Here is a 21,174-nt window from a genome sequence, read left to right as displayed (position 1 = left end):
CACAGTGTTGGTGGCATTTGAAAGTCTCAATTATGGGGTATCCTCTTATGTTTGATCGCTGTATAAATGCCAATGGTCCCTAAAATGTGTCAAAATTGTACGATGTGTCCGCCATAATGTCGCAGTCACAATAAAAATCGCTGATCACCACCATTACTAGTAATAAAAAATAATAATACAAATGCAACAAATCTATCCCCTATTTTGTAGACGCTATAACTTTTGCGCAAACCAATCAATTTACACTTATTAGGATTTGTATTACCAAAAATATGTAGAAGAATAAATTTCGTTCTAAACTGATAAAAAATTTGCTTTAAAAAAAAAAAAATGGGGATATTTATTATAGCAAAAAGTTCAAACTATTGTGTTTTTTTTCAAAATTGTCGCTCTTTTTTTGTTTATAGCGCAAAAAATTCAAACCGCAGAGATGATCAAATACCACCAAAAGAAAGCGCAACTTGTGGGAAAATAAGGACGTAAATTTTGTTTGGGTGCAACGTCACACGACCGCGCGATTGTCAGTTAAAGCGACGCAGTGCGAATAGCAAAAAAATGGCCCGGTCATTCAGCAGCCAAATCTACCGGGGCTGAAGCTTAAAATACCTTTTTTTGTTTAAAAATTATCAATTTCCGGCCCTCCTCACACCAACACACTTGAATTGGTTTTTTTTTTTTTTTTAGTTTATTTTTTTTCCCCCTTAATTTTTACCATTTGTAGCACCCTTGTTGTCTTAAAGTGGAGGGCTACCCTGAAAAACAAAACTGCATTAAAATGTTGCAAAAAATCTGAAAAAAAAATATATTTTTTTTTTAACCACTTCAGCCCCGGACCAATTTTCAGCCTAAGGACCAGAGGTCTTTTTACAATTTCGCACTGCACTGCTTTAACTGGTAATTGCGCGGTCATGCAATGTTGTGCCCAAACGAAATTTGCGTCCTTTTCTTCCCACAAATAGAGCTTTCTTTTGATGGTATTTGATTGCCTCTGTGATTTTTTTTTTTTTTGCAATATAAATGGAAAAAGACCGACAATTTTGAGAAAAAAATATATTTTCTACTTTTTGTTATAAGAAAAATCGAATAAACTCAATTTTAGTCATACATTTAGGCCAAAATTTATTCAGCCACATGTCTTTAGTAAAAAAAAATGTCAGCGTATATTTATTGGTTTGCGCAAAAGTTATAGCGTCTACAAACTAGAGTACATTTTCTGGAATTTACACAGCTTTTAATTTATGACTGCCTATCTCATTTCTTGAGATGCTAAAATGGCAGGGCAGTGCAACCCCCCCCCCCCCCAAATGACCCCATTTTGGAAAGTAGACACCCCAAGGAAATCCTGAGGGGCATGTTGAGCCCACTGAATATTTTTATTTTTTTGTCCCAAGTGATTGAATAATGACACAAAAAAAAAAAGTTTACAAAATGTTGTCACTAAATGATATATTGCTCACACATGCCATAGTTATATGTGGAATTGCACCCCAAAATATATTCTGCTGCTTCTCCTGAGTACGGGGATACCACATATGTGGGACTTTTTGGGAGTCTAGCCGCGTACGGCACCCCGAAAACCAATCACCACCTTCAGGGTTTCTAAGGGTGCAAATTTTTGATTTCAATCCTCACTACCTATCACAGTTTCGAAGGCCATAAAATGCCAAAATAACACAAAACCCCCCCAAATGACCCCATTTTGGAAAGTAGACACCCCAAGCTATTTACTGAGAGGCATGTTGAGTTCGTGAAATATTTTATATTTTGCCACAAGTTGCAGGAATATTAAAAAAAAAAAATTCTGCACAAAGTTGTCACTAAATGATATATTGCTCACACATGCTATGGGCATAAGTGAAATTACACCCCAAAATAAATTCTGCTGCTTCTCCTGAGTACAGGGATACCACATGTGGGGGACTTTTTGGGAGCCTAGCCACGTACTGGACCCCGAAAACCAAGCACCGCCTTCCGGATTTAGATATAAAACGCTACCAAAAAAACTGTTACCGATCGCAGGGATCAGGCCTGACTCTGCGATCGCTGTAGTTATGTGTTTAGTGTTTTGTAAGTGACAGTGATCGATTGATACTGCACTTGGGTGGGCTGGGCGGAGGGGCAAAACGCAGGTGCCAGCAGGTATCTGGGCTGATCCCGCTAACAATGCGTTTTTTTTGGAACCCTAAACTGCTGGGGACGCTAGTATAGATCTGATCAGATCAGATATTGATCTGTTCAGATTCTATACCACTACGGGAGGTTTATGCTTTGCGCGTGGGTGTTAGCGGTACTGGCACTAACCTAGCGCTGCCTGGGGCGACACAGACCCTGACCCTAAAACCTAATTGATATCACCCGCTGGGTGATCAGGGGGTTAAACCTTTATTGGGTAATAAATGGTGGGTGCCCTGATGCTATAAAAAGCAAACTAACCAGAGTCACCCGTAACACTTATACGGTGATCAGTGGTGAAAGGGTTAACTAGGGGCAATCAGGGGGTTCAAATTTTTATTAGGTAGTATATGGGGGTCCCTGGCGCTATATAAAAACCTGACGGGGAACCTAAATAACTAACTGGCTAACCAGCGTCACCAGTGACACTTATACGGTGATCGCTGGTGAAAGGGTTAACTAGGGGCAATCAGGGGGTTAAAACCATTATTGGGTAGTATATGGGGGTACCTAGCGCTATAAAAACCTGGCGGTGAACCTAAAAAAATAACTAGCTACCTAGCGACACTAGCGACACTAATGCAGCGATCAGAAAAATGATCGCTTAGTGACACTGGCAAAAGGGGGTGAAAGGGTTAACTAGGGGCAATCAGGGGGTTAAAACCGTTATTGGGTAGTATATCGGGGTACCTAGCGCTATAAAAACCTGGTGGTGAACCTAAAAAAATAACTAGCTACCTAGCGACATCAGTGACACTAATGCAGCGATCAGAAAAATGATCGCTTAGTGACACTGGCATAAGGGGGTGAAAGGGTTAACTAGGGGCAATCAGGGGGTTAAAACTGTTATTGGGTAGTATATCAGGGTACCTAGCGCTATAAAAACCTGGCGGTGAACCTAAAAAAATAACTAGCTACCTAGCGACACTAGCGACACTAATGCAGCGATCAGAAAAATTATCGCTTAGTGACACTGGCAAAAGGGGGTGAAAGGGTTAACTAGGGGCAATCAGGGGGTTAAAACTGTTATTGGGTAGTATATCAGGGTACCTAGCGCTATAAAAACCTGGCGGTGAACCTAAAAAAATAACTAGCTACCTAGCGACACTAGCGACACTAATGCAGCGATCAGAAAAATGATCGCTTAGTGACACTGGCAAAAGGGGGTGAAAGGGTTAACTCTAAGGGCAATCAGGGGGTTAAATCTTTATTGGGGGGTGATAGGGGGCTACACTGGACCTAACACTAACTGCCCTGACAGTTTTTACTTTTACAACTGACATTGAATGCATTGATCAGTAAATAAATGATCACTGCAATCAGTGACACTATGAATGGGGGGGGGGAGGGGGGGCGGGGGGACATCGGGGGGCGATCGGGGGGGTGATCGGGGGGGTGATCAAGGGGGGGGGTTTGTGTGCCTATGTGTTAGTTAGTGTCAGTGTAGTGTTTGGTGCAGACTTACTGTGTCCTCTCCTCGTAGTCCGGTCAATAAGACATCACTTCCTCCTTCCTGTGTATACAATACACAGTGGGAGGAAGCTTCTCATTCGCCAGGAGCGATCGAAAGGGGATGGCCAGAAACCAACGGCCATCCCCTCATCCCGGATCACTCCTGAAGCGAACCGGACCGCCGCATCCAGCGGGAGGGGGTCCGATCGGACCCTCCACCCGCTGGAAGCCAAGCTGGAAGCCAAGCACGTACATGTACGTGCTTGTGCCTGTACATGCCATTGCAATGACGTACATTGGCATGCGGCGGTCCTTAAGTGGTTAAACCACTCACGTGTTGCTTTAGCAGTGTGTTTGGTGTCATTGTTCTGCTGGAAGGTGAACCTCCATCCTAGCCTCAAATCACACACAGAGTGGTACAGGTTTTGCTCAAGAATATCCCTGTATCCCTGTATTTAGCACCATCCATCTTTCCCTCAACTGTGACCAGTTTCCCAGTCCCGACTGCTGAAAGACATCCCCACAGCATGATGCTGCCACCACCATGTTTCACAGTGGGGATGGTGTTCTTTGGATGATGTGTTGGGTTTGCTCCAGACATAGCGTTCTCTTTGATGGCCAAAAAGTAAAATTTTAGTCTCATCAGATCAGAGCACCTTCCTCCATACATTTTGGGAGTCTCCCACGTGCCTTTTCAAAAAACTCAAAACGTGCCATTTAGTTTTTTCCTGACAGTAATGTCTTTCTTCTGACCACTCTGCCATAAAACCCAACTCTATGGAGCGTATGGCTTATTGTCGTACAGATACTCCAGTCTCTGCTGTGGAACTCTGCAGCTCCTCCATGGTTACCTTAGGTCTCTGTGCTTCTCTCTGATTAATGCCCTCCTTGCCCAGTCTGTGAGATTTGGTGTGCGGCCGTCTCTTGGCAGGTTTGCTGCTGTGCCATGTTCTTTCCATTTAGTTATGATAGATCTGATGGCGCTCCTAGGGATCATCAAAGATTTGGATAATTTTTTTATAACCTAACCCTGACTTGTACTTCTCAACAACATTGTCCCTTACTTGTTTGGAGAGTTCCTCGGTCTTCATGGCAGTGTTTGGTTAGTGGTGCCTCTTGCTTAGGTGTTGCCGCCTCTGGGGCCTTTCATAAAGGTGTGTATATGTAATGACAGATCATGTGACACTTAGATTGCACACAGGGGGACATCATTTCACTAATTATGTGGCTTCTGAAGGTAATTGGAGGCACCAGAGCTTTTCACGGGCTTCATAACAAAGGTGAATACATACGCACATGCCAATTATATGTTTTTTATTTCTGAAAAATAGTTTTATGTATATATTTTTCTAATTTTACTTCACCAACTTATACTATTGTGTTCTGATCCATCACATAGAATTCAGATTAAAAAAAAAAGCATTAAACTAAAGGCTGTAATGTAATTTTTTGGATTTTTATTTATACTGTAGATTTGAAAGCCAATAATTTGTATTACGTTTTTTATTTGTAAAATAGCATGTTTAATTCAAATAGTGTAAAAGTAAAATAAAACAGCAATTTATAACATTGACATTTTAAAAAAGTGAAAATGAAATAAATTTTAGGACCTCTATAGTTTTTCTATATACTGGGTTCAGCATGGATAACATTATGGATTGGATATTGGATGGCGGTTATAAAAATGTTTTTTTTTTTTTTTTTTTTTTTTAAATCTTTACTACTATCGAAAGTGACTTTACTACCAATCAGCCATTTTGTACACTATATTACCTAAAGTATTGGGACACCTGCCTTTACACATACATGAACTTTAATGGCATCCCAGTCTTAGTCCGTAGGGTTCAATATTGAGTTGGCCCACCCTTTGCAGCTATAACATCTTCAGTTCTTCTGGGAAGGCTGTCTACAAGGTTTAGGAGATGTGTCTATGGGAATGTTTGACCATTCTTCCAGAAGCGCATTTGTGAGGTCAGGCACTGATGTTGGACAAGAAGGCCTGGCTCGCAGTCTCCGCTCTAATTCATCCCAAAGATGTTCTATCGGGTTGAGGTCAGGACTCTGTGCAGGCTAGTCAAGTTCCTGCACCCCAAACTCACTCATCTATGTCTCTATGGACCTTGCTTTGTGCACTGGTCCAAATCATTCAGTGGAGGGGGGATTATGGTGTGGGGTTGTTTTTCAGGCATTTTGGCTTAGCCCCTTAGTTACAGTGAAGGTAACACTTAAGGCGTCAGCATCCCAAGACATTTTGCACAATGTCGTGCTCCCAACTTTGTGGGAACAGTTTGGGGACGGCCCCTTCCTGCTCAAACATGACTGCACACCAGTGCACAAAGCAAGGTCCATAAAGACATGGATGAGCGAGTTTGGGGTGGAGAAACTTAAATTGCCTGCACAGAGTCCTGACCTCAACCCGATAGAACACCTTTTGAAAGAATTAGAGTGGAGACTACGAGTCAGGCCTTCTCGTCCAACATCAGTGCCTGACCTCACAAATGTACTTTTAGAAGAATGGTCAAACGTTCCCATAGACACACTCCTATACCTTGTGGAGAACCTTCCCAGAAGAGTTGAAGCTGTTTTAGCTGCAAAGGGCGGGCCATTAAAGTTCATGTGTGTGTAAAGGCATGTGTCCCAATACTTTTGTCAATATAGTGTAATCTAAAGGCCTTTTCTTTTTCTTTTCTTTTTTTTATAGACGTTCCAGAAAAATACCTTTAAAAAGAAAATGTAAATCATAGCTGGGAGTTATTCTGGAGACCAGCACTTCCACTAGTACAGATAAATTCAGAAACTGTCTTTACTCCGTGGCTGCTGATAGATTTGCTGCCAAAATCGCAGATGCTTTTTGTGGCACAACCACGTATTGCTGATGAATTTCTTGTTGATCCGGCTAAAAATAAATATATATAAAAAAGTTTCAGAAAATTATACATTTTATAACAAATATTTAAAACTATTAAAACTGTAATGCCAGTTTGATCTCAATAACACCAACACAATAAGGTCTTAAAAGTTAGGCTCCAAATGTGTCAATTCACAGTTTTTTTTCGGGAGCAGTGATTTTAATAATGCTTATAGTGAAACAATACAAGTGAAATATTCCTTTAAATATCATACCTGGGGGGTGTCTATGGTATGCCTGTAAAGTGGCGCATGTTTCCCGTGTTTAGAACAGTCTCTACACAAAATGACATTTCTAAAGGTATAAAAGTCATTTAAAACTGCTTGCGGCTGTAATGTAATGTTTGGTCCCGGCAATATAGATGAAAATCATTGAGAAAAATGGAATGGGTACCCCCCCCCCCAGCCCATTACAAGGCCCTTCGGGTCTGGTATGGATATTAAGGGGAACCCCGCACCCAAATTACAAAAAAAAAGGTGTGGGGCCCTATATATTCTGAACAGCAGTATACAGGCGGTCCCCGGGTTACAAACAAGACAGGGACTGTAGGTTTGTTTTGAAGTTGAATTTGTTTGTAATTTGGAACAGGTACATTTTTAAAGTGTGGCTCCAGCCCAAAAAATCAATTTTTAAGTTTTTTGGATATCATAGGGAAGGGTTATCCCCCCTGTAACATTTGTTTTGCTGACTGTGCCCCTGTTCAGAAGATTTCATCTCACTTTCTGTCCTAATGACAATTGGATTTTGAAAATTTTGGGTTATTAGGGAAACAAGGATTGGTGATAAAAAAAGCATCAGTGGAGACACCTTTTTCTCATATTAACTTTTACAGGAGAAAATTTTCCCTTCCTAGGCGTAGATTTCCTCTCACTTCCTGTTGTCTCCCTCCGTGTGTAAGTAGGAGTCGTTTGTAAGTGGGATGTTTGAAAGTAGGGGACCGCCTGTATATACTATATGGCCTGCCCTGTACACTCTGTGAAAAATTGGACCTTAGGTGTTGGTGGAACCAGAACACCGTAAGCCCTCACAGTTACTCTTGGTGGGGGCGCTGGAACGGGCCCTGCTGTGAAATATTATATCAAGAATTGTAATTACATGCCCCTGTTAAACAGGGGCTGAAAAATTGGCCTTAGGCAGTGGTGGTGGCACAACACTGTAAAGCCTCACAGATACTCTTGTTGAGTGCAGGAACGGGCCCTGTTGTGAAATATTAGGTCAAATATTGTAATTACGTGCCCCTGTTGAACAGGGCATAAAAATTGGGCCTTAGGCAGTGGTGGTGGTACCACAGCACTGTAACTCCTCACAGATTCTTTTGTTGAGCGCAGGAACAGGCCCTGCTGTGAAATATTAGAGCAAAAATTGTAATTACATGCCCCTGTTAAACAGAGGCAGAAAAATTGGGCCTTAGGCAGTGGTGGTGGTGGTGGCACGACACTGTAAAGCCTCACAGATACTCTTGTTGAGCACAGGAACGAGCCCTGGTGTTAAATATTTGATCAAAAATTGTAATTACATGGCCCTGTTAAACAGGGGCAGAAAAATTGGGCATTAGGCTGTGGTGGTGGTGCCACAACACTGCAACCCCTCACAGATACTTTGGTTGAGCGCAGGAATGAGCCCTGCTGTTAAATATTGGTTCAAAAATTGTAATTACACTCCCATGTTAAACAGGGGCAGAAGAATTAGGCCTTAGGCAGTGGTGGCGGTGCCCTGAACCAAAAATATTCTTAAAAGCTATCATGAAGATTGAGGAGGAATAGGATAGTCACTCAGCATAATAGGATAGTCACTCAACATATGCAGTCTTCAAGGGATCCCACATCCATAGAAAAATCAACCGGTTACATCAGCATCAGGTGCTTGGTAGCTGGTGATCCAAGACTGATTAATTTTTATGAATGTGAGCCGATCAACAGAGTTTGTGGGCAGGCACACTCTTTGATCAGTTACAAAGCTTCCAGCAGCACTGAATGCGTGTTCAGAAAGATCACTAGATGCAGAACAGGCCAGTAGCTCAATTGCATATTGAGCAAGCTCTTGCCAGTGGTCCATCCTCAAGATCCAGTAACCCAGTGGATGTTCTGCTGGAAAGGTCTCCAAGTCTGATCTTTTCCCTAGATATTCCTGCACCATGTAATTTAGACTCTGGCGATGGTTGCTGAAACCGATCAGACCTTGGGGCTGAGGACTGGAGAATTGTCTGAAGGCATCGGTCAGCCAGCCACCTTCTCCACCGCTCTTTCTGTGACTGAACGAAGCCACAGCAACATGTTGTCCAGCACCAGGAAATTGTAACCTCCCATGCTCTGGAAACGCATTGCACAAACCTTTCTGCAAGGTCTCCCGAAGATGTTTCATCCTCTGCTCCCTCTGCGAAGGCTGAATAAGTTCTGCAACCTTACCCTTGTAACATGGATCAAGAAGGGTTGCCAGCCGGTAATGATCCCTCTGCTTGATACCACGAATCCTAGGATCCTTTCGCAGGCTTTTGCACGATCAGGGAGGCCATGTAGCGTAAGTTTGCAGAGGCATTCGATCCTGAGTCCTCTGGGTCACTAAGGATCACATGATCCTCAACCACCTCTTCCTAGCCATATACAACTCCATGGGTTCCTGGGGACTGAAAGCGATCCCTTGAAGACTGCTGCTGATGCTGAGTGTTATCCTCCACCTCCATGCTGACACAATCCTCCTCTTCTTCTTCCTGTGTGATCGGTGGGCCCGCAGGAATACTATCTGAATAAAGGGGGCTTTGAGAGGTAAGGAAGTCCTCCTCTTCCTCCCGCTGTTCTGCCTCAAGTGCCCTGTCCATTATTCCAGGAAGCGTATGCTCCAACAGGAAGACAAGAGGGACAGTATCACTGATGCATGCACTGTCACTGCTCACCATCCTCGTGGCCTTCTCAAATGGGGAAAGGACAGTGCATGCATCCTTGATCAGTAGCCACTGCCTTGGGGAAAAAAAGCCAAGCTCCCCTGACCCTGTCCCGGTGCCATACTCAGGTACTCATTGATGGCCCTCTGCTGCGTGTGCAGCCGCTGCAGCATTGCCAACATTGAGTTCCACCTGGTCGGTATGTCACAAGTGAGGCGGGTTCTTGGGCAGGTTGCATTCTCTTTGAACGACAGCCAGCCGAGCACTGGCATTATATGACCGGTGGAAATGACCACAGATGATTTTTGACGAACGGGCGAACAGCTAATGTTCAAGCCGAACCCATGTTCGACCCGAACATAAAGCTCATCCCTATTGTCCACCTGTCCTGCTCTGCATGCTACCTGGTCCTTGCTGGTTTTTTATCTGATGAGTTTTGTCATTCCTTCCACATCTGCTATCTGCCAGCTGCCTGTCAAGGACCTGTCGCCTGCTGTCTGCCCAGTCCTGGGTCTGCTGTCTCCACTGCCATCTGCTGTTCCAGTGATCTGACTGGTCTCTGGCGACACACCTGCTACCCACTGCCACCGCTGATGGAACATCTTACAGGCACTCGTACCTTGCCATGCAGCCATTGTTGCAGTATTAGTGGTCCAAGAGTCGGGCCTGAGAGGCCTCCCTCTAAACGTCAGACTCTGCCACAAGCTACATGACAATTACGCATAATGATACACGTGTTTACCCACATTTTACTGCAATGCATTCGTGTAAATGGGTCCATTATGATAAATACATTTTTTTTTTTAATAACACTGTCTCTGTTTGTAATACTGACCTGATACTATTGTGGTTTGACGAAAACACATGTTCTCATCCCCCAAACACTTCATCGTATCTGAACCGTCACACCAGGAGGAGTCAGCAGACATGCAGGATGGGCATATCAATCCATTGGACTGTGGGCTGTTCCCTGGAACTAAGGTAAGAAAACATAATATGAACATAATGGCATGGGATTAAAGAGCACCTGCATTTAAGTAACAAACAAAGGGTCACCACACTTAGATCTGATCGCAGCGTGAACCAGGAAGTGCTGGTAATCGGCTTTCCTCGGTTCGCTCTTACAAGGAGAGCTGACCAGCGGCTTTCCTGTCGGGGGGAGGGGGTGTGTACTGATAATCGGCATATTGATTATCAGTGCAACCCCCATAAGAGGTGCCCACCACAATGCCAATCAGTGCCCATAAAAGTGCCAATCAGTGCCCATCAAAGTGCCAATCAGTGCACATCAGTAACGCCTATCAGTGCCCTTCACAGATGCCAATCAGTGCCCATCCGTAATGGATGTCAGTACCTCCCCATCAGTGCTGCCTATCAGTGCCATCTATTAGTGCCCATCAGTGCCCCCTATCAGTGCCAACTATAAGTGCTGCATATCAGTGCCCATCCGTGCTGCCTCTCAGTGTCACCTACCAGTGCCCATCAGTGCCACCAATCAGTGCTCAACAGAGCCGCCTATCAGTGTCTATAAGTCCTGTTTATTAGTGCCCAACAATTCTACATATTAGTGCCTCCTCATCAGTGCCTATCAGTGCCCCCTTATCAGTGCCACCTCATCAGTGCCACCTCATCAGTGTCCATCAGTACCGCCTCATCAGTGCCCATCAGTGAAGGAGAAAACAAACTTTTATAACAAAAACAAAGAAAACATTTTTACCAAAAACGTTGGCCTTTTTTAGTTTGTTTAGCAAAAAAATAAAAACCAAGTGGTGATCAAATACCACCAAAAGAAAGCTCTATTTATGGGAAGAATATAATAAAAATGTAGTTTGGGTACAATATTGTATGACCGCGCACTTGTCATTCAAAGTGTGACAGTGCTGAAAGTTGAAAATTGTCCTAGGCAGGAAGGGGGGAAGTGCCTGGTATTTAAGTGGTTAAAAGAGAAGTATGGGAATCAGTTTTTTTCTACTAAATCATACTTACCTAGCTGGATGCAGCATCAGTCCCATGCCGCATCTGTCCACTGCTGACTCTAACATTGAGAACCAAGCGATCTAACATCTAACACCATAAATCGCTCAGTTCTCCCTGAGCAGAGAGTTGTTGACTGTCAGTCAGCATCTCTCTGCTCTGCCCCACCACGCTCACTGGAGTGCTGGGCTATAGGAAGGCAGGAGCGGCCAGCTCAGGCTGAGCTGGGTGCCGATCCAGGCCTGTGGGCGGATCCTGATTTCATTGTCGCAATCTTGCCTAAGCCTGGCCCGGCTCTGTGACGTCAACAGACAGCGGACTTCAGCCACTGCATTTTTATTATTATTATTATTATTTTTTATTAGTAATGGCGGTGATCTGCGTTTTATTTTTAGCAGGACTGTGACATTGTGGCGGACAGATCAGACGCTTTTCACACATTTTTGGGACCATTAACATTTATATAGCGATCAGTGCCGTTAAAAACGCACTGATTACTATCTAAATGTCACCTGCAGGGAAGGGGTTAACACTAGGGGGTGATCAAGGGGCTAAACGTGTTCCCTGGGAGGTGTTTCTAACTGTAGGGGGGGGGGCTGACTGGAGGAGGAGAGAGATCGCTGTTCCTAATCACTAGGAACAGCAGATCTGTCTCTCCTCCTCTGTCAGAATGGGGAATCTGTCTGTTTACATTGACAGATTCCTGTTCTGCCTCTCTGTGGAGCGATGGTTGGTGGCCGGAGGATATTGCGGTCGCTAGCCAAGCGAATCGTCTCTGGCGCCACACCGTGGGTGTGCGCCACTTTGTGCTCTTAAAGTGGGCGGCGTACTCCTGCTGCGATTTGCCCAGGAAAGCCAACCCGCCGCAGTATAATGATGGTGGCTGGTTGTTAAGCGGTTAAAGTAACGCAGTGGCGTATCGCGAATAAATTGCCTGGCCGTGAAGGGGGGGTAAACCTTCTGGAATTCAAGCGGTTATTTATTATTTTTTAATTTGCATATTTTGTTTTAAATTCATAACCTTTATTTCACTTACGGGAAGGAAGAGGCGGGGTGCAAAGATCAGTTCTACAACACGATCTAGCGAACTTCACTATCGCATCGTTATGATGGCTCATACTTCCGCTCGTGTTACACTCATCCTGCCGTGTACATAACATCACGTATGATTTTGAAACAATGGAACCTACAATAAAAAACAAATCATATAATTAGAAAAAAGCTACTATATATTAGAAAATTTATTAGAGTATCGTCGTCCTATAAATTTACAAAAACAATTTGGCAGAAAATCGAAGGCAACTCTGGACTTTCATGGAACGGTAAGGACTGCTGATTCATACTCGACATGTTTTGCGGGGTGACCTGTGTATAATGTGCAGCCTGGTATATGATGTGGATTATATAAGGGGTGTGACTTGTGCGAAGTGGGAGGGGCCAGTCGTGGAGGGGTTGGGTCTTGCGCCCCCCCATCCTAAAACTTCACCAGCCGCCACTGGTGAATATTGACTTATTACATTGGGCTATTATATTTTGTGCATTGCAATATTATTTTGCTGTTTGGATGACATGAGTGATGAACTTGAGTGTGCTATTCACACATTGTGCCCATAAAACAAAAAACAGACATCTCTGATTTAACTTGACGCTTGTGCACTGCTGAAAAATGTGTTAGTTTTCATTTCTTCTTTTTTTTTTTTTCCATTTTTCATTACATTCGTTAATTCGTAAATTTGAAAATTCATAAATTTGTAAATTAGAAAATTCATAAATTTAAAAATTATAAAATTCGTAAATTCAAAATTAAGAAATTAAGAAAGAAAATCCCAAAATTTGAAAGAATAACTAACTAACTAATAATAACTAACTATTAAATTATAGGTATTGGAATTTCAAAGTTGGCTGTTAGTGATTGTAACAAATATACAAATTTATCGGAAGTTACAAATTTTCCGAAGTAACGAATGCCGTATCTAAACAAATGGAAAAGAATGAATAATAATAAAAATATATTATTATTGTTATTTATTATTATTAATTTGTTATGTTCCATTCGTTTAGATACTAATAATAAATAATAATAATAAAAATCTATTATTATTACTATTATTGTTATTTATTATTATTAATTTGTTACGTTCCAATTCGTTTAGATATGGCATTCATTATTTCAGATCATTCTTAAATTTGGATACATTTTTTATTCGTTATGTTCACTAACAGACAAATTTGAAAGGAAATTTCTATACCTATAATTTAATAGTTAGTAAGAGTTAAGTTATTATTAGTTAGTTATTATTTCAGATTTTTGAATTTTCGTGATTCGGAATTTTGGCATTTTTGAATATTCAAATTTACGAATATTTGGAAAAATTTGTTAAAATGGGTTTTCGTTAATTCGGATATTTCCGAATTAACAAATTTGTCGAAATTCATTAAAGAACAAATTTGGAATTGCACGTGTCTTCTCTCCAACATAAATTCCACATACTGTAGCATTTTTTATTGAATAACTTACCCTCAGACCAGCTTTCTGTGTATACAGCTCCACACACTGAGCCAGAAGAACAATTTACATTCGGGCCAGAACACGAGTCAGATGAAGAAACACACCGTGTACAAAAGAGCGAGTTACCTAAAGAGAGAGAAAATACAGCAAGGATTCAACCACAGCAGTAATATTTTACTGTATTGAGAACCTCATTTATCATCCATTTCCCAACTCTCATCTTCCAGTGCAGATTTAACCCGCAGCTCTTCCATACATCTTAGAAAACATATGTGACCGGTAGAGTTGGGCGAACACCCCAATTTGCGGGGCGCACGGCGGGATGTTCCTCTGCTGAGTGCTCCACAATGCTACATTGTACCCCTACTCATTCACCAAAAAAAAGTCTCAAAAAGAAATAAAAACACACCCAGTTTTTGACAATTCCTTTATTAACCACTTGAGACCCGCGCTATAGCCAAATGACGGCTAAAGCGCGGACCTCCTTTGCCGGGACGATGTCTATTGACATCGTCCCGTGCACGAGCAGCCTGCGCTGCCTGCGCGCTCTGTGATTGGCGAGTCTATGAGACTCGCCTGATCACCGATCCGACCAAGGGGTCGATCCCGACCCCTTATCATGTGATCAGCTGTCAGCCAATGAGAGCTGATCATGTGATACAACGGAGCCGGTAATCGGCTATTATTCCTCCTCGCGTTGACAGCGCGAGGAGAAAAAAAAAGAGCCGATCACCGGCAGCCGTGATCGGGACATTAGTCCCGATCACGGCCAGCCCTGCCAGTGTCCACCTGCCCCCTGCCAGTGCCCACCTGCCCCCTGCCAGTGCCACCTCAATAAAAAATAAGTGCCCCCATCAGTGCCACCCAGCAGTGCCCATAGTGCCACCCAGCAGTGCCCACAGTGCCACCCAGCAGTGCCACCCAGCAGTGCCCACAGTGCTACCCAGCAGTGCCCACAATCTGCCTCAACAAAGGTGCTGCACCCCAGTGCCACATATCCGTGCCCATCAGTGTCACCTACCAGTGCCCATCAGTGCTGCCCAGCAGTGCCACCTATCAGAGCCACCTATCAATGCCACCTATCAGTGCCCATCAGTCCCATCTATCAGTGGTACCTATCAGTGCCCCTTAGTGCCACCCATACGTGCAACCCATTCGTGCCACCCATCCGTGCCATCTTATCTGTGCCCATCTTTGCCCATCAGTGCCGCCTTATCTGTGCCCATTGGTGCCGCCTTATCTGTGCCTATTAGTGCCGCCTTAACTATGCCTATCAGTGCCCACCAGTGCAGCCTATCAGTGCCCACCAGTGTAGCCTATCACCTGTTTGCAAAATTTTATAACAAACTATTAAACATGATTTTGCATCTTTTTTTGTTTGTTTAGCAAAAAATAAAACTCCCAGCTGTAATTAAATACCACCAAAAGAAAACTCTATTTGTGGGAAAAAAATGATAAAAATTTCATTTGGGTACAGTGTTGTATGCCCGCGCAATTGTCATTCAAAGTGCATCAGCGCTGAAAGCTGAAAATTGGTCTGGGCATGAGGGGGGTTTAAGTGCCCAGTAAGCAAGTGGTTAAAAATAAAAAAATGTCCCCCGATGTAGATCCATCATCAATCATGATGCCCGCCACACCGCTGGACCCAAAAACAGAAAAAAAAATGCTCCGCCCACGAGGAAGTCTAACCGCCGACTACCTGCTCCACCGCTTGAAAGCTCCTATATAGGTAAGGGGCGTCGACAACTGGCAACGCCACCTGGTGGAACCGCCCCCTTGTAAAGTCAGCAACCCAACATGCACTGGTCGGTGGCGTCACATGGGGCGGTGCCACCACACGTCGCCAGGTGGCCCGCCCCATACCTATATAAGGATTGACAAACGGCAGAGCAGGTAGTCGACGGAAAAGGCTTCGTCATGGGCGGAGCATTTTTTTGTTTTTTTCGGGTCCAGCGGTGCGGCGGGCATCATGATTGATGATGGATCTACATCGGGGGACATTTTTTTATTTTTAAGGCTGGGTTCACACTGGAGCGATGCGGGAACGCTGCGAATCCGCGGCGGGTTCCCGCATCGCATGCCTCCCGCCGGCAGTTCACACTGCCCTATGCGGACTGCTGGGAGTGTCAGTGAAATGTTAATGACACCCCCAGATCAGTTCGCATATCGCAGTGCGATCTGCAAACTCGGACAGGAATTGGATCGCATGGTGTGAACACCCATGCGATCCGATTCTGCTACGGACCAAAAAAAGGGTCCCGTGCGAGTTTTCGGCGGGTGCGATGCGAATTCAGCCATACTATCTGTATGGCTGAACTCGCATCGCACAGAGAACAGATGTGATTTGCACTGCAGTTCGGTGCGAATCGCATCCGGTTCTCGCTGCCGCAGCGGTGTGAACCCAGCCTAATAAAGGAATTGTCAAAAACTGGGTGTGTTTTTATTTTTTTTGTATTGTGCATTGTGGGGCACTCAGCAGGCGAACATCACGCCGTGCACCCCGCAAATTCGGGTGTTTGCCCAGTCAGATATGTTTCTAAAGCCCCATACACACGGTCGGACTTGTACAAACTTTTCCGTGGACTTTTGTACAAAGTGTGTTGTCCACAAGTTTGTATTGCATACACACGGTCGGACTTTTTGACAACAAACACGAACGTGGTGACGTCACAACGTACGGACGCCACTTCAAAAGAGGACGTTCAATGACTCCAGCGCCACCTTTGGTCAACTTCTGTATTGTAGTCTGATTGTTTGCATAGGTTCTGAGCATGCGTGTTTGTACCGTGTACAAAAGTCCGATGCTTTTGCGTACACACGGTCGGACTTTGCTCCATCGGACTTCTGTTGTCAAAAAGTTTGTCCGTTCGCACAGCCAACAAAAGTCCGATGAAAACAGAAAAAGTTTGTCCGATGGAGCGTACACACGGTCGGATGTTGCTCCAAAACAGCTAATTTGCATGTTTGTTATCAAAAAGTCCGACCGTGTGTACGGGCCTTTAGACATTAGAAGGTTAGCCTTTTTTTCCTTTTTTTGGATCCGGCAGTGGCAGTGGGAATTGTAATTGAAGATGGATTTGAATGGAGGACATTGTACACACTCAGCCAGTTCACACCTGTACACACTCATCCCTCCTCACACCTGTACACATTCAGCCCTCCTCACACCTGTACACACTCAGCCCCTTCACACCTGTACACACTCAGCCCTCCTCACAACTGTACACACTCAGCCCACCCCCCACACCTGTACACACTCAGCCCCTTCACACCTGTACACACTCAGCCCTCCTCACACCTGTACACACTCAGCCCCTTCACACCTGTACACACTCAGCCCTCCTCACAACTGTACACACTCAGCCCACCCCCCACACCTGTACACACTCAGCCCTCCTTACACCTGTACACACTCAGCCCCCCTCACATCTGTACACACTCAGCCCCCCTCACACCTGTACACACTCAGCCCTCCTCACACCTGTACACACTCAGCCCACCCCCACACCTGTAAAAACTCAGCCCCACTCACACCTGTACACACTCAGCCCCTTCACACCTGTACACACTCATCCCTCCTCACACCTGTACACACTCAGCCCTCCTCACACCTGTACACACTCAGCCCACCCCCCACACCTGTACACACTCAGCCCTCCTTACACCTGTACACACTCATCCCTCCTCACACCTGTACACACTCATCCCTCCTCACACCTGTACACACTCATCCCTCCTCACACCTGTACACACTCAGCCCTCCTCACACCTGTACACACTCAGCCCACCCCCCACACCTGTACACACTCAGCCCCCCTCACACCTGTACACACTCATCCCTCCTCACACCTGTACACACTCATCCCTCCTCACACCTGTACACACTCATCCCTCCTCACACCTGTACACACTCATCCCTCCTCACACCTGTACACACTCATCCCTCCTCACACCTGTACACACTCAGCCCTCCTCACACCTGTACACGCTCAGCCCACCCCCCACACCTGTACACACTCAGCCCTCCTCACACCTGTACACACTCAGCCCCCCTAACACCTGTACACACTCAGCACCCCTCACACCTGTACACACTCAGCCCACCCCCACACCTGTACACACTCAGCCCCCCTCACACCTGTACACACTCAGCACCCCTCACACCTGTACACACTCAGCCCCCCTCATACCTGTACACACTCAGCCCTCCTCATACCTGTACACACTCAGCCCACCCCCAACACCTGTACACACTCAGCTCTCCTCACACCTGTACACACTCAGCCCCCCTCACACCTGTACACACTCAGCCCACCCCCCACAACTGTACACACTCAACCCCCACCTGTACAAACTCAACCCCCCACACCTGTACACACTCAGCCCGCCTTACACTTGTACACACTTAGCCCTCCTCACACCTGTACACACTTAGCCCACTCCCCACACCTGTACACACTCAGCCCCCCTCACACCTGTACACACTCATCCCTCCTCACACCTGTACACACTCATCCCTCCTCACACCTGTACACACTCATCCCTCCTCACACCTGTACACACTCATCCCTCCTCACACCTGTACACACTCATCCCTCCTCACACCTGTACACACTCAGCCCTCCTCACACCTGTACACGCTCAGCCCACCCCCCACACCTGTACACACTCAGCCCCCCTCACACCTGTACACACTCAGCACCCCTCACACCTGTACACACTCAGCCCCCCTCACACCTGTACACACTCAGCACCCCTCACATCTGTACACACTCAGCCCTCCTCACACCTGTACACACTCAGCCCTCCTCATACCTGTACACACTCAGCCCTCCTCATACCTGTACACACTCAGCCCACCCCCAACACCTGTACACACTCAGCTCTCCTCACACCTGTACACACTCAGCCCCCCTCACACCTGTACACACTCAGCCCACCCCCCACAACTGTACACACTCAACCCCCACCTGTACAAACTCAACCCCCCACACCTGTACACACTCAGCCCACCCCCCACCTGTACACACTCAGCCCGCCTTACACTTGTACACACTTAGCCCTCCTCACACCTGTACACACTCAGCCCCCCCCACACCTGTACACACTCAGCCCTCCTCACACCTGTACACACTCAGCCCTCCTCACACCTGTACACACTGAGGCCACCCCCACACCTGTACACACTCAGCCCACCCCCCACACCTGTACACACTCAGCCCCCCTCACAGCTGTACACACTCAGCACCCCTCACACCTGTACACACTCAGCCCTCCTCACACCTGTACACACTCAGCCCCCCTCACACCTGTACACACTCAGCACCCCTCACACCTGTACACACTCAGCCCCCCTCACACCTGTACACACTCAGCCCACCCCCCACAACTGTACACACTCAACCCCCACCTGTACAAACTCAACCCCCCACACCTGTACACCATCAGCCCACCCCCACCTGTACACACTCAGCCCGCCTTACACTTGTACACACTTAGCCCTCCTCACACCTGTACACACTCAGCCCGCCTTACACTTGTACACACTTAGCCCTCCTCACACCTGTACACACTTAGCCCACTCCCCACACCTGTACACACTCAGCCCCCCTCACATCTGTACATTCCCCCCACTACACCTGCATAAGAAGGAATGGATGGCTGTACACCAAGGTAATGATAAGTCTCTTTTTTGTAAAACATGAATAACACCACAGGACAGGGAAGCAGGTACAGGTAGACCCGTTTCACACAGCGACGATGCACTTATTCATATTCCTATGAAAGAGACTTATCATTACGATGTGCAGCCGTTCATTCCTTCTTATCCAAGTACACGGCCAGCGAGCGGAGGCTAGCACCCCTGGGATGAGTCCATCCCCAGCTCACCTGGTTCCATCACTCACTTGGAAGGTCATTTTCTTTTCCCATCCCCCCACCCCTGTACGCACACAACCCCACCACCCCCCAGACCCTTATCTGAGCATGCAGCCTATCTGGTCAGGAAAGGATGGGGAAGAATGTGCATCCTGCCCCCTTCTGAACCATACTAGGTCCCATGCCCCCAAGATGAGGGTGTCCTGTCCATATTTGGTCATAAGGTCACCTGGAAGACCCACCTTCTTTGTATACTTGAAGAGCAGATGATGTGCTAAAGTGCCCCTAATTAATTTTCAAGATGATACTTAGACAAGATGGTATATGCCAGTCTAGTATAGTGCCATCCCCAGCCTGTGCCACCCCAGGCTTTTTGGGGCTCTGATGTTGGAGATAAATGTAAAATCTTACATGTTAAATTCCCAGGCCCTGAATCTTGGAGTGCTTTGAAGGACCAATGTCCGATTACTTCTCGGTGTAAACTTCTAAAAATGCCTACTGTAAATCACAGTAGATAATATTACTTTATGTTAGTATTGATTCCTGATATTTATTGTTAGAACTTCACATATTATTGAAAAAAAAACAGCGCATTCTTTTTAGGACATGTGTGAATTATTATTAAGATTAAGAAGCTCTTACCAGATGCCACCAAAGCTGATACCACCCCGAGGATTTGTAGAAGTGATGCCATGATGAGAGCCTTCTGTATCTCTAAGTTGGTGCTGGGCAGAAGTGACTTTTATTTTGTAAAACTTATTTGCATTGACTTTTTGCATATGACCTTGCATAAATATTCTGTACCACAAAAAAAAAACACACTTGGTTTCATTTCCCTCAGTTTCTTTAATTCTGTTTTCTATAAATACCAAATCTAAAGAGTAAATTTAACTTTAAGATGTTTTCAGCTAATTTCTCATTCCTAAGATTGTAAATGGGCCATATTTATCAATTTGTAGCCAAAAAGCATGACCATTTGTACTTTAGGTCATACTTCACATTATTTTCAGGTTATAATAAATTGGTCTTTTGTCATATGCAAAAACACATTTACAGGTACTCATACAGTGAGGGGAAAAAGTATTTGATCCCATGCTGATTTTATAACTTTGCCCACTGACAAAGAAATGATCAGCCTATAATTTTATTGCTAGTTTTTTATTTTTTATTTTAACAGTGAGAGACAGAATAACAACAAAAATATCCAGAAAAACACATTTCAAAAAAGTTATAAATTGATTTTAATTTTAATGAGTGAAATAAATATTTGATCCCCTATCAATCAGCAAGATTTCTGTCTCCCAGGTGTCTTCTATACAGGCAACGAGCTCAGATTAGGAACATTTATTTAAGGGGAGTGCTCCTAATCTCAGTTTGTTACCTGTATAAAAGACATCTGTCCAC

At 45.1% G+C, this 21,174-nt stretch overlaps 1 protein-coding gene across 1 annotated transcript; it reads right to left on the bottom strand.

The window, feature by feature from the left end:
- Positions 1-6,196: 6,196 nt before the first annotated feature.
- Positions 6,197-20,490, bottom strand: LOC143933106 (phospholipase A2 inhibitor and Ly6/PLAUR domain-containing protein-like). Its single transcript, XM_077456045.1, has 5 exons — positions 20,413-20,490; positions 13,903-14,019; positions 12,421-12,570; positions 10,246-10,386; positions 6,197-6,520 (listed from the first exon to the last, which is right to left on the bottom strand). Exons 1-5 carry the CDS (start codon positions 20,462-20,464, stop codon positions 6,363-6,365), a joined length of 618 nt encoding a protein of 205 aa, XP_077312171.1. The 5' UTR covers positions 20,465-20,490; the 3' UTR covers positions 6,197-6,362.
- Between the last annotated feature and the right edge of the window lie 684 nt (positions 20,491-21,174).

This window comes from Lithobates pipiens, unplaced genomic scaffold, assembly GCF_037356315.1.
Source record: "Lithobates pipiens isolate NorthernLeopardFrog02 unplaced genomic scaffold, aLitPip1_a1.2 Scaffold_27, whole genome shotgun sequence".
NCBI lineage: Eukaryota > Metazoa > Chordata > Amphibia > Anura > Ranidae > Lithobates > Lithobates pipiens.
Note: the sequence above shows the minus strand (reverse complement) of the source record. Positions and strands in the feature narration are given on the sequence as shown.